The sequence below is a fragment of the Mobula hypostoma genome, chromosome 6 (assembly GCF_963921235.1).
Source record: "Mobula hypostoma chromosome 6, sMobHyp1.1, whole genome shotgun sequence".
NCBI classification, from domain to species: domain Eukaryota; kingdom Metazoa; phylum Chordata; class Chondrichthyes; order Myliobatiformes; family Myliobatidae; genus Mobula; species Mobula hypostoma.
The window spans coordinates 39,207,121-39,222,335 of record NC_086102.1 but is presented as its reverse complement, the minus strand read 5'-3'; the positions used below and the strand labels follow the sequence as shown (position 1 = coordinate 39,222,335).

The following is a 15,215-nucleotide window of genomic DNA, read 5'->3' as shown; positions in this document are numbered from 1 at the left end:
TGGTGAGTCAGTGTCCTGGCAAAAACTATATCATGAAGACAAAAGAACACTCCATGCAACTCCACAAAAGGGTTAAAGCACAAGAAAGGAGATGGATACAAGAAAATTTCCAAGTCACTGAGTATCCCTTGTAGTACAGTTAAATCCATCATCAAGAAATGGAAAGAATATGGCACAGCTATAAATCTGCCTAGAGCAGGCCGTCCTCAAAACTGACTGACCATGCAAGAAGGGATCTAGGCCACCAAGAGACTTATGACAACTGTGAAGGATTCACAAGCTTCAGTGGCTGAGATGAGAGAGACTGTGCAAACAACAACTGTTGCCTGGTGCTTCACCGGTCACAGCTTTATGGGAGAGTGGCATAGAAAGCCACTCATTTAAAACACTCACATGAAATCTCGCCTGGAGTTTGCCAGAAGGCATGTAGGAGACTCTGAAGTCAGCTGGAAGAAGATGCTATGGTCTGATGAAACCAAAATTGAGTTTTTTTTTGGCCATCAGACTGTGTTTTTTGGCTTGTGAAGGTAGAGGGTAAAATGAATGTAGCAAAATACAGGGAAATCCTGGAGGAAACTTGATGTAGTCTGCAAGAGACCTGCGACTTGGGGGAAGATTTGTTTTCCAGCAAGACAATGACCCCAAGTGTAAAGCCAAAGCTACACCAGAATGGCTTAAAAACAAAGTTAATGTCCTGGAGTGGCCAAGTCACAGTTCAGACCTTAACCCAACTGAGAATTTGTGGGTGGACTTGACAAGGGCACTTCACTCACGATCCCCCATGCAATCTGACAGAGTTTAAACAGTTTTGTAAAGGAGAATGGGGAAAAGTTGCAGCATCCACATGTGCAAAGCTAATAAAGACCTATCCACACAGACTCAAGGTTGTAATTGCTGCCAAAGGTGCATCTTCTAAATACCGACTTGAAGGGGGTGAGTAATTATGCAATCAATTATTTTGTGTTTTATATTTGTAATTAATTTAGATCACTTTGTAGAGATCTGATATGAAAGACTCTTTCTTTTGATCAGTGTACAAAAAAAAGCCAAATTAAATCCACTGTGATTTAATGTTGTAAAACAATAAAACATGAAAAGTTTCAAGGAGGGTGAACACGTTTTATGTTTTTGCTTACAGTAATTGTTAAGAAAGGCTAATGATCACAATTTTACAACTTTTAATTATTAACCATCAAACAGTGAAGCAGTTCGCTGGTTTGACTTATCAATCTAAGAATAATTCCTAGGAATGGGGCCTTACAGAAGATTTTTTCCTAAATCTTGGGCTAGAAGTTGCCTGCTCCACTCACAAGACAAATAGAATACATCACTCAGATGCTTGGGGAACTAATAATAAACCAATGGAATCAGGTTTATTAACAATTTCAGTATGCAAATACAACTTAGCAACAATGAATTGGTTGAAGAGCAGTAGCTGTATCAGATGTATCATAACGTTGACATTTTTGCATACCTTCTCCATCTCCCAATGTACTTGGTACTCCACATTCTGGCTACTGTTTGGAGGCCATATATAACTCCCATCAAAGACTTTTTACCCTTAGTTTCTTACAAAGATTCTACATCTTCTGATTCCATGTCACTTATTTCTGAGGACTTGACTTCTTTTTGTTTTACTAACAGAGGCACCCCACTCCTTCTGCCTATCTGCCTGTCCCTTTGGCTTACATGTAAATAGGCTTTACGTATAATTTCTGAAAAGCTTTGGATGAAAATTGGAACGAGATTCCTTCCAGCCAGACTCTTCATAAAAGGACAAGTCTATTCGACTATGCCTACAAAAGTGCTGGCTGAAGGCTTGCATGACCCTAAAAAAACCAAAGGCTATTATTGTTTTAAAGTCTGATGCTCCAGCAATCAGGTAACAAAAACTAAATAGAAACGGGTTAGAAAAATCCTTATATGTCATCTGAAAATTACACAGCTAAATATCCATTCCTCTGACAGAATGTGTATCTGAGAACAATTTTATATATTTTTTTACATTTTTTCCATTTAACTTCAGAGTTAATCTTATTTGAAGCAATTCTATCTTCACTGCTCTCTGAAATAGAGCTGCAAATACACTCAACTTAAGAGCAAAATCTTCTGAAGATACCAGAGCCAATATTTGAAGATGAGCTCAGCTTCTCCTTCGGCATTAATGCAATTTTATTAGTTTCACAGTCTACCATGTTTACTCTTCTGAATATGTTAAAAAAATCATTCTTGATCATAAATTTAGAATTGGAATTGGCTTATTATTGTCACATGTACCAAGGTATAGTGAAAAGCTTGCCTTGCACACAGAACAAAGCATTACACAGTGCATTGAGATAGTACAAGCTAAAGTAACAACTGAATATAAAATTAAGTGCACCAGCTACAGAGAACGTGAAGTGCAGATAAACAATAATGAGCAAGATCAAAATGAGGTACATTCTGAGGTCAAGGGTCCATCCAGTCAAGATGGCGCTGAGCTATAACCTCCGTCAAGATTGTGAGTCAGGCTTTTTTTTTTGGTTTATAGGGATGGACACCAATGCACTTCAACGGAAAATCCTACAAAAGTTAGTGGATACGGACCAGTCCATCACACGTTAGCCCTACCCAGTAATAAGCACATCTACGTGAAGTGGTGTCACAGGAAAGCAGCATCCTTCAACGACGACCCCAACCACCCAAGCCACTTTCTCCTCTCGCCACTGCCATCAGGAGGGAAGTACAGGAGCCTCAGGACTCACAACACCAGGTTCAGGAGCAGTTATTACCCCTCAGCCTTCAGGCTCTTGAAGCAAAGGTGATAACTTCACTCAACTTCCTTTGTCCCATTATTGAAATGTTCCCACATCCTATGGGCTCAATTTCAAGGACTCTCCATTTCATTCCCAATATTTTTTATTTATTATTAACTTCTTTCTTTTTGTATTTGCACAGTTTGCTGTCTTTGGTACCCTGGTTGAATGCCCAAGTTGGTGCAGTATTTCATTGATTTTATTATGGTTATTATTCCACTATGGATTTATTGAGTATGCCCACAAGAAAATGAACCTCAGGGTTGTATATGATGATATATATGTAATTTGATAATAAATTTACTTTGAACTTACGGTTTTGGGGACAGAGAGGGGAGTTAGGATTCAGATTTGAGCTTAGGAATAAGGATGTCGAGGAGCTGGAGGTCAAGCTGGAGTCTAGGACTCCATTCCGTGCTTGATTGCCAGGGAAAGGATGAACGACGAAGGACATCTGGAGTCTAGGCCTCGGCTTTGCGCTCAAAGGCCAAGGCCGAGGACACGGGACGAACGACATCTGGAGTCTAGGCCTCAGCTTTGCACTCGAAGGCCAAGGCCGAGGACACGGGACGAAGGACATCTGGAGTCTAGGCCTCAGCTTTGCACTCAAAGGCCAAGGCCAAAGACATGGGACGAAGGACATCCGGAGTTTGGGTCTCCGCTCTGCGCTGGATGTGCGATGAAGGACAACTGTGGATGTCAGGCTGTCAAGAACTGATGACAAGGACTTGTCAAGTTCCCCATGTCAGTGGGTAGATGCCTGTGCAAGCAGGAGGCGTAATGGCCGGTGACTCCCTAGGTAAGTGAGTCGGGAGTTCAGGAACTGGAGTTCGGAGTCCTGGGGTCAATAATGAAGATTTAAGGTGAAGGTCATTCAAGAGTCTGGAAGTTGAAGCTTGAAGGCTGATGCCCTGGGTCTATGAATCTGAACTCCACTGGGGAAGTCAGGGGCCCGTTGTTTGCAAGTCCACAAGTCCTTTGGAGGCTGGAGGCCTGTCGTGGGGTCTGAAGACTATCTGTATGTGTAGGTGGGTGTGAGAGAGGAAAGGGGCCTGATTCTCTGTTGTTTTGTTGCTTGTCTGTGTTGTTCTGCCGAACATAATGTGCAAGCAATGTTGGGGCTGGAATTGTAGTGACACTTGCGTGTTGCCCTCAGCACATCCTTAGGTTACATTGGTTGTTAATGCAAACAACACATTCCACTGTACTTTTGGTAAATAAATGAACCTGAATCTGAACTGTAACATTCCAGGGAACTTGTGAATAACCTCAGAACAGCTGTCCCTGAGCCTGGTGGTTTGTTCTGTCAAGCTTTTGTATCTTCTGCTCAATGGGAAAAGGGAGAAGAAAGAATATCAGTTGTGGTTGGGGGATCTTTGAACATGCCGAACACTTTGCAGAGGCAATGAGATGAGCCAAGTCTGGTTTCCATGACGTGCTGAGCTGTGTCCGCAATTCTCTGCAGTGTCTTGTGGTCCTGAGCAGAGCAGCTGCCATTCCAAGCCCTCATGCATCCAATGCTGCATCAATAAAAGATTGGTGAACGTGACAGGGATCTGCCAAATTTCTTTAGTCTCCCGAGGAAGCAGAAGTATTGCTGAGCTTTCTAGGCTGTGGCATCTACCAGGACAAGGTCAGGGTATGAGTGAAGTTCACTCCAAGGTACTTGAAGCTGTCAACCCTCTCGACCTCAGCACTGCTGACAAAGACAGGAGCACGTGCACCACCACACTCCCTAATGTCAATAACCAGCTCTTTCATTTTGCTGACACCATGTTACACCGGAGGTCGATGAACCACTCATCAGGGAGCCAGAGGTGGAGACAGTCAACAATGTTAAAGTTCTCAGTATGATCATTTCAGAGGATCTCTCCTGAATCCAGCATGAGAGCTCCATTACAAAGAAGGCACGGTAGCACCTTCACCTTCTTAGAAGTTTACGAAGTTTTGGTATGTCATCTAAAATTTGACAATCTTCTATAGTAGCACGAGGGAAAATAACTGATTGATTCTCGCCTGGTATAGAAACACCAATGCCCTGAATGGAAAAGCCTATCAAAAGTAGTGGATACAGCCCAGTCCATCACAGGTAAAGCCCTCCCCACCATTCAGCACATCTACAAACAGCACATTCACAGAAAAGCAGCATCCATCATTGAGGATCCCCACAATCCAGACCATGCTCTCATCTCCCTGTCGCCATCAGGAAGGAGGTGCAGGAGCCTCAGGTCCCGCACCACCAGGTTCAGGAAGAGTTATGACCCCTTCTTGAACCAGAGGGGATAACTTCACTCACCCCAACAATGAACTGCTCCCACAAACTACGGACTCATTTTAAAGGACTCTTTATCTCATGCTCTCATTATTTATTGCTTTTTTATTTATTGTTATTATTTTGTTTCTTTTCTTTCTGCATTTGCACAGTTTGTTGCCTTTTGCACATTTCTTGCAAACATTAGCAGATTCAATTGTTTAATTGCAATTTACAAACACAGAACTTGGAAGGTTGCAGAATTCAGTATTAACTCCAAAAAAGTTTCAAAAAAAAAAATGCATCCGGAAATATAACAGCAAAAGAACTAAACTATAAGCCTTGGAGTCATTAGCTATTTGTGATTACACAAAGCAACTCATGAGATTATTACACAGCACATCTTCAGAAACTACCACATAAAATGGTCAAAACTGTCATATAAAAACACTGTTGCCCAAACGTTATTTTAAACTCACCACAGTGAGTCGCCACAGCAATGACATTTTAGCCACATGTGCTAGTTTTAGTTGAAAAAGTCCTGCACATAGCAATGAAGACAATACCCTGCCATCATCTTCACCAGACAATTGACGATACCTTCTTGATTTGTCAATGACACATTTCCAGAGTGAATATTAACAGTAAATGCTCTTCACATGTAGATAGTTCCTTAAATATCTATCACAATTCAGCAACTAATGAAATATTCAACGTGATCGACTGTCTTTGGTGGCAATCTAGTTGAACAAAACTTTATCCATAATCTAATACATTAATAAATGCTAAATATTCATGTGAATAACTCAAATTTCTGTTTATATTGTCTGCATTTCATACATTGTTTTATTTTCTTACACATATTAAACTAATGGCACTAACTATTTCAGTGAGAATTACTAATTGCTACTGCACCAAATATCAATTTTGTGTACATCAAAGGCTTTGCATACATTACTTGAGCCAAGTTGCATAAAGGACTTCTGCTAATTAAATTTTGTAATAAGTGTAAGTGATATACAATATATTATTTAGATTATATTCTATAAATGTTCTCCTACCATGGAGGTGGGGTTGTTAAAGTTCGTTTTGGTAGTAGTGGTAGTGCCACTGTTACTGCTGGGAGGATTTATCCGCTTCTCCTTCTGGCGTCTATTACAGAACCAGACTCTGATCACTTCCTTTTCCATCTGCAGCTGATCAGCAATCATCATGATCTCCTCCGAGGTAGGCTTTTGGTTCTGCAAAAATGATTTTTCCACAAATGTGAATGAATGTCTCTTTATCTATATGTAGCACATAATGACAGTTTTTTTTTTACTGAGCAAGAACAACCGTGATTTCTCCATGCATGCTGCAAACCTTTTAAGTATAGCCTTACTTCTAAATCTACTGGCATCAGTTTCCTGTCTGAAGCTGTCCTGATCGAAACTAGCAAGATGCTTCACAAATAACGGGTTGATCAACATAATGCTACTAAGACAGAGTCAGAAGAAGCCCACAGCACTAAAACTGGAAGCACTATTAGAATTTGCTAATTGACACTCAAAATATACATATGGCATTAAAACGTTGAAAATTTTATAAGATTAAATTATTAAGATATAAGGCAACAGTGAAAATAAATTGTAATTCAAAAAAATAAAGAACTGTTACTTTGCTTATATTATCATAGCAATTCCCTTCCATAAACCTGCAGGGTTACTGCAGATATGTATCCAAGTATAAGTATTTGGAAACTGCAATAAGTTCGTGCTTCATTTTGCTAAACTGGAACACCAGACAGGAAAACTCCTGTGAATTACAATAGACTAGGGTTCAGTGCATTTTTGAGGTTGTCCCAAACTTCCTAACACCTTGAGAAAAATCCTAGCAGTTTGGTGCAAAATTAGTAGAATTGCCCAGCAATTTAAGTTTTTTTTTAATAAAAAACTATATTAGCTTTAAATTTCTAAAAGATATCTAATGGCACTGATTCACATTTTATCACCTGATATACAGCAGTTATTCGTGGCATCCAATGTAGCTTGCTTCTTTGAAATCAGTTTTATTTTCATACTTAAAACCATTTTGGAATGAGATCAGTAGAAATATGAGAATCACTGCTGCTTGCAAACGGTTGACACAGAACAAATCTAAATTATATTTTAAACACTGTACAAGATAAGTCATATTTAATGCTACCAGTCAATGCTCCAAGATTTCTCCATGGATCAACAGCAATCTAATAAATGAAATTATTTAGTTAATACATTCCTCCTTACAAAAATGCATCATAAATACTATTCTATTCAATATACCCTATTTACCTACAATACACCACATTCTAGCAACAAGAAGTGTTCTCAATAAATTATGAAAAGTGGGTTAAGGGGTTGAAAGAACTGAACCACCAGAGTAGTCTAGAAGTATTATAATTCTTTCAGAAGTAATTCAACTCTACTGCACAAAAAATACTTTGGTAAAAATCTGGACTGGATAAAAATAGTTGGTTCTTTCCAAAAGGGAATCAATTTAAAGATGTTGAAAATTAACACATTCAGATGAAGGCCCAATATTTATAGCCATTACCCATCACTAGGATTCAAATTATCACTTTTAAATCAGGCTTGAAAAGAAAATCCAAGTGCTGTCAACCCTGAAGCCTCTGACATTAACTGTGCGTATGAAGAGCAACATACATTGGTGAGGTGAGGGCCTCCATTAGAAAGCGTTCCCCACAGATATTGCATCCTAGCTGTCTAGTTATGCAAGTCTGGGCAGTACAATATGGAGAGCAAGCTGTTGCCCATGTAGCGAGCTCCCCCCACCCCACGAATCAGATAAACTCAAAGGAACGGTAGAGACCGATATAGTTTGATAGCAGCAGCATCGCAGGAGTTGCCAGTCAACATTGAACTCAATGTAGGACTGCTGTGGAGACTCCAGCTCTGGATTCTTCCCCTCGGAGTTTAATTCCAAACCCTTCCGCATGAGTGGGGAATTTTCCTTCTAGGTGAGCTGCCAACGATGGCTAATGAGCCCCATCTGCCTGAATTGGTACACTATAATATAAAGTAATCTCATTTGCTTTAGCAGATCTAATTGCTGCCATCCCTTGTGGATGCTCAATGTCCACTGACTGGGGAGGGATTGGATTATTAAGTAATTTGAACTCATGATGCAAAAATGGAACTTGAAACATAGTTTCTAATTCTCAAATGTGTTAAGTACATAGAAACAATGTTGCTAAAGATATTACAACAATAGGTACAACTTTGATCCCTAATCTCAAGATCTACATATCTTGAAGTATAAGTATCTTGAGCAACTGCTTTTTTTAATATTCGCTCTACTCTGGCCAATACATACCCAAATTCTACATACCTAAATAAGTAGGATATGCTCCTGCAGAGAGATATTGCCTCAAATCAATAAAATTCTTCACATTATTTATTTGGTTTTGGAAACTTCAAAGGGAAACACTGGTTTCAATGCTCACCAAATTCTCATTGGGAAAAAAAAGGTATTACTAATCAGCACAAACACCTAAATGCTGACAAATAAATTACATTGATTCCAGTCTCATTTACATCCATTAGGTTTGTCAGTTCAATGTTTCTCTGCTATTAAAGCAAACAGCAATCAAGGATATTTTCTTAAATTAAAATGTTATTTGAACAGAACAGAGAAAAACAGCTTAGAAAAGTTAAATTCTCACTATAAAACACAGGAGCAGAATTAGACCATGTGGCCCAACGAGTCTGTTCCACCATTCAATCACGACCCATTCTTTCTTTTCCTCCTCAGCCCCACTCCCTGTCCTTCTCTCCGTAACCTTTGATGCTGTATCCAATCAAGAATCTATCAATCTCTGCCTTAAATACACCCAACAACATGGCCTCCACAGCTGTCTGTGGTAATAAATTCCACAAATTCACCAGCCTCTGACTAAAGAAATATCTCTGTTTTAAATGGACGCTCCTCTATCCTGAGGCTGTGCCCTCTTGTCCTAGACTCCTTCACCATGGGAAACATCCTTTCCACACCTACCTTGTCTAGGCCTTTCAACATTCGGGAGGTTCCAATGAGATTCCCCAACCCCTCCATCCTTCTAAATTCCAGCAAGTACAGACCCAAAGCCATCAGACGTTCCTCATACAATAACCCTTTCATTCCCAATTCATCCATGTGAATGCAGACATGAGGAAATCTGCAGACGCTGGAAATTCAAGCAACACACACAAAAAATGCTCATGAACGCTGCAGGTCAGGCAGCATCTATAGGAAGAGGTACAGTCGACGTTTCAGGCCGGGACCCTTCGTCAGGACTAACTGAAAGAAGAGATAGTAAGAGATTTGAATGTGGGAGGGAGAGGGTGAGATCCAAAATGATAGGAGAAGACAGGAGGGGAGGGGTGGATCTAAGAGCTGGAAAGTTGATTGACAAAAGGGATACAAGGCTGGAGAAGGGAGAGGATCATGGGACGGGAAGCCTGGGGAGAAAGAGAAGGGGGGAAGGGAGCCTGGAGGGTAGACAGCAGGCAAGGAGTGAGAGGGACAGAGGGAGAAAAAAAAGAGGGGAAAAAAGGAAAAAATAAACAATATATTAAAACAATATTAAATAAATAAATAAGGGATGGGGTGTGAAGGGGAGGAGGGGCATTAACAGAAGTTAGAGAAGTCAATATTCATGCCATCAGGTTGGCGGCTACCCAGATGGAATATAAGGTGTTGTTCCTCCAACTTGAGTGTGACTTCATCTTTACAGTAGAGGAGGCCGTGGATAGACATATCAGAATGGGAATGGGACGTGGAATTAAAATGCGTGGCCACTGAGAGATCTTCCTTTCTCTGGCGGACAAAGCGTAGGTGTTCCATTCCCATTCTGATGTCTGTCCACGGCCTCCTCTACTGTTAAGATGAAGCCACACTCAGGTTTTGCCAATCTCCCTTTTGCCAATCAACTTTCCAGCTCTTAGATCCACCCCTACCCTCCGGTCTTCTCCTATCATTTTGGATCTACCCATCCCCCTCCCACTTTCAAATCTCTTACTATCTCTTCTTTCAGTTAGTCCTGACAAAAGGTCCTGGCCCAAAACGTCAACTATACCTCTTCCTATAGATGCTGCCTGGCCTGCTGCATTCACCAGCATTTTTTGTGTGTGTTGCTCATCCTTGTGAGCCTCCTGTGAATCTGCTCCAATGCCAGTGCATCTTTTCGTAGATGAGAAGCCCAGAACTGTTCACAATACTCAAGGTGAGACCTCACCAGTGCCTAATAAAGCCTCAGCATCACAACCCTACTCTTGTATGTTAGACCTCTTGAAGTGAATGCTAACATTGAATTTGCTTTCCTCACCACTGACTCTAACTGCAAGTTAACATTTCGATTGTTCCGGACAAGGACTCCCAGGTCCCTTTGCATCTCAGATTTTTAGATTTTTTTCCCCATTTATCAAATAGTCTGCTCATTTATTTCTTCTACCAAAGTGCATGCCCACGCATTTTCCAACATTATTTCATTTGCCACTTTCTTGTCCATTCTCCTAATCTGTCTGAGTCTTTCTGCAGCCTACCTGTTTCCTCATCACTACCTGTCCCTGCACCAATCTTTGTATCATCTGCAAACTTGGCAACAAAGCCATCTATTCCATTAACTAAATCACTGGTATACAGCATAAAACAAAGCAGTCCCAACATTGACTCCTGTGAAACACCACTACTCACTGCAGCCAACTAAAAAAGTTTCCTCTTATTCTCATGCACTGCCTCCTACCAGTCAGCCAATGCTCTAACCATGCCAGTAACTTTCTTGTAACATCATGAGCTCTTAACTTGGTAAGCAGTCTCATGTGTGGCACCTTGTCAACGGCCTTCTGAAAGTCCGAATATACAACATCCACTGCCTCCCCTTTATCTATTCTACATGCAATCTCCTCCAAGAATTTCAACAGGTTCGTCAGGCAAGATTTTCCATGCCGACTTTGTCCTATCTTGTCCTGTGTCACCAAGTACTCCATAACCTCATCCTTAACATCTGACTCCAACATCTTCCCAACCACTGAGGTCAGGCTAACTGGTCTATAATTTTCTTTCTGCTGTCTTCCTCCTTTCTTAAAGAGTGGAGTGATATTTGCAATTTTCCAGTCCTCTGGCACCATGCCATAGTCCAATGATTTTTGAAGGATCATTACTAATGCCTCCACAATCTCTACCACTAACTCTTTCAGAACCCCAGGGTGCAATTCATCTGCTCCAGGTGCCTTAGGTCTTTCAGCTTTTTGAGCACTTTCTCCCTTCTAATAGTAACTGCACTTACTTTTCTTCCCTCGCACCCTTTTAAACATCTGGTACACTGCTATTGTCTTCCACAGCAAAGACTAATGCAAAATACTCATTTAGTTCATCTGCCACCTCCTTATCCCGTTGTTATTTCTTCAGCCTCATTTTCTAGCAGTCCTATATCCACTCTCATCTCTCTTTTATTTCCTTTTTCACATACTTGAAGCTTTTACTATCCACTTTGATATTGTTTGCTAGCTTGCTTTCATATTTCATCTTTTCCCTCCTAATGACTCTTTTAGTTGCTTTCTGTAGGGTGTTAAAAGCTTCCTTACCCTCTGTCTTACCACTATTTTTTGTATTGTTGCATGTCCTCTCTTTTGCTTTTATATTACTTTTGCCTTCCCTTGTCAAGTATGGTTGTACTATTTTGCCACTTGAGTATTTCTTTGCTTTTAGAACACATCTATCTTGCACCTTCCCCATTTCTCCCAGAAACTCTCACCACTGCTGCTCTGCTGTCACCCCTGCCATCAGCTACTTCCAATTTACTTTGGCCAACTCCTGTCTCTTCCACTGTAATGCATCTTACTCCACTGAAATACTACTACTGCTTTACTTTCTCTTTATCAAATTTCAAGGTGAAGTCAATCACATTTTGATCACTGTCTCCTGAGGGTTCTTTTACCTTAAGCTCCCTGATTACCTCCGGTTCATTAGATAACATGCAATCCAGTATAGCTGATCCCCTAGAAGGCTCAACAACAAACTGCTCTAAAAGCTCATAGGTATTCAAACTCACTCTCTAGAAATCCATTACCAATCTGATTTTCCGAATTGACCTGCATGTTGAAATCTTCCATGTCTATCATAATATTGCCCGTTTGATATGCCTTTTCTATTTTCTGTTGTAATCTGTGGTCCACATCCCAGCTACTGTTGGGAAGCCTGTACTTAACTGCCATCAGGGTCCTTTTACCCGTGCAGTTTCTTAACTCAATCCACGAGGATGCAACATCTTCCGATCCTATGTCACATTTTTCTACAGATTTGATGCCATTCTTTAGCAGCAGAGCCACACCACCACCTCCTCCTACCTTTCTATCCCTCCAAAACAATGTATTTGTTCTGCATAGATTTTAACAAAGCAACCTAACACATGTAGGGTAACCTAATTGGGAGAAATGTACATAATTCACAACCACCAACATTGAATTGGGGTTTCACTTTAAGAGGCTGATCCGACACGATGATGTTTTTATGTTAAGAGCTTTAGCACACTTCTGTGTTTAGGTTTTGGAGTTCATTAAACATAAAACATCACACTTCATTTTATTTGCGAAAACCTATACACTAATTGCAATGGTAACTAGCAATCTGTCACAGGCAGTAAATGGCCCGGGACTGAGCTCACTCAATGCAGTGAACTCCAACTCGATTTGAGTTTGCACAAAGCTCTCTCTAGAAAGAGACACACAGTAGTAGCAAACACCTTAACTTTGCTGTTTACATAGAGCACAAATCAACTGCAGACAAGGGAATATAATATGGCCACTTGATTGTGTCCTCCCACCTTCTCCCTCCGGATGAAATGGAGCCAAGCCAAGAATTATACCTACAATGGTGAGGTGTAGAGTGAAGAGCACAATATGTTGAGTGCCTATCATGTCATCTGCTGGAGAAGATGACATCAAGCAACAAATCAAGGACTAAGGCTTGGATGCTGGTTTCTAGTCCTGGCAGTCATCCAAATCTCCCCACTGCCATCAAACTCTTAACATATTCAATGACTCCTGACTTGGTGTCAAATTCCTCCATATTTACCCCTCTCTCCAATCTCTCTGAACTTGACATTGCTCATATGTACTATGCCGAGCTGTAATTCGAAGTGGTGGCTGCTAGATTATGCTCCTGTCCTGACATTTTTAGCAGATGCCCATTTGTGCCCTCCCTCCACCTGCAGTGATATAGATAGTGTCATGAGTCAAACTCCTGTAGTTTGAATTCCATGGAAACTGACTAAAAATCAGGATACTCCTAGAGATTTGTTCATCATTTTTTGGGCATACATTGTTCCACAGATATTACCCCTTACTCATTCAAACAAAAACTATTTTCAGATGATAACTTATCAGTGAACACAGTCAAGCTTTTAATTCAGTTGCCACTAGTGAAGCAAAGGAAATTGAGACACGGAAGTTTTGCTTCCTTTCATTGGTAACAGTAACAAAATCATGCTGCAGTTATATAAAACTTTAGTCCGACTGCACTTGGAGTATTTTGTACATTTTTTGTTGCCACATTATAGGAAGTATGTAGAGACAGTGGTGAGAGTACAGAAGTAATTTACCAAGATGTTACCTGGTTTAGAGGATATGATCTATAAGGAAAGTTTTGACAAACCTGGACCATTTTCTCTAGTGTTGAAGGCTAAGGGGAGACCTGACAGATGTATTTAAAATTATGGGAGAGATCAATAGAGTATACAGTCAGAGTCTCCTCCCCAGAGTAGAAATGTCAAACATCAGAGAACACTCTTTGGGGGGGTGGGGGAATGTAAAGGAATATGAGAGGCAAGTGATTCCCCCCCCCCCCACAGAATAAGTTACCAGGGAAAGCAGGCAGTGTTTTCTTTTTCTTGGGGGCGGGGGTAGGAGTGATATCAAAGACTTTTAGGTAAACACATGAAAATGAATGGAATGGAGAGATATAGATGATTCACAGGTGGAGAATGCTTGGTACAAATTGGCATCAAGATCGGCACAAGATGGGAACAACAGTGCTTTACTGTTCTATGTAAAAGTCTGGAGTTGGAAAAATACAAAGTAATAGAACTGGAGAGTTATAAAATTGGTGGTGGTTAGAAAAAGGGAGGGCCAGTCCAAAGGAGGGAATTGAACAAGTAGATGAGAATTTGACATAACATCATAAGTTACAAAAGCAAAGCTCTTTTTTAAAAAAACAGTACCATACTTTTTAAAAAGGTAAAACATACCGTTACACTATTTTAAATATTAATATTCTATTACCATTTAATATTACAAGCTAAAATTAATTACATTTTTAAATTACTGGACAATTTATAGTACTTATGCATCATTGGAATTGCCTGATTTTTTTCTTTTATTCGTTCAAAATTAACGTCACCTCTTAGTAAAAACTAGACAGACAAAAGAAAACTATTAAATTAAATGACATTAATTTTTCTCATGAGCAGGAAAGAAGTGTACATCAGTTCTTCAATACATGAATGGGGCCTTAAAGATGAATGGCATTCACAGCATAGTTAATATTAAGTACTGATTTGATTTTAGATAAAGCTTAGATGCAGCCAATTTTGTGGTTTGGTATCTCATTGGCATACAAAAATAAAGCAAATGTCTATTTTTCTCCATATAAATACTTATAAAATCAATGAGGAGTGCCTTAATAAATAAGGCATCACCTTACCATTAACCACAGCTCAACAGCAAAACACTTAATGCTATCAAATTAAAGAAAATAAATTCAACTTGGTTAAGTAGGTGTATTTTGACAAGCAGCTATGATCAGTAAGTCAACAGCCCCAAATCAAATTGTGAAGTGTTTTCTGTATCACTGAGAATCTCATTTCTGGTGACTGACCTCCAGGAAACTCTTTTCTAAGGCCACTCGAACATTGGTCTCTATGCTGGTGCGTTTCTTTCTCCTGCGGCTCAGCCCTTCGATTCCCAGACCCGGAGAAGCCAGGGAACTGGGATTTGACAGTGTAGAGTCCACTGACAAATTTTCTGTCAAAAGCAAAAACAATATTGAACATAAGGAAATCAAACTGAAAAAAGATTTCAATCCATTTGATCATTTCATTTAAATATTTCAGCAACTCTATGGCAATTTAATGGTCATGTACATAAATTTAAATGATT

General features: G+C 40.1%; 1 protein-coding gene across 5 annotated transcripts in view; it reads right to left on the bottom strand.

Annotated features, from left to right (window-relative positions):
- Positions 1-15,215, bottom strand: part of LOC134347951 (POU domain, class 2, transcription factor 1-like) — a 179,877-nt gene that overhangs the window by 27,361 nt on the left and 137,301 nt on the right. For all 5 annotated transcript variants that reach the window (XM_063050621.1, XM_063050624.1, XM_063050620.1 and 2 more), the window contains 2 exons: positions 14,935-15,080; positions 6,108-6,287 (listed from right to left, as the gene is read on the bottom strand). In XM_063050621.1, coding sequence (XP_062906691.1) covers positions 6,108-6,287; positions 14,935-15,080 — 326 coding nt within the window. The remainder of the gene's footprint in view (positions 1-6,107; positions 6,288-14,934; positions 15,081-15,215) is intronic.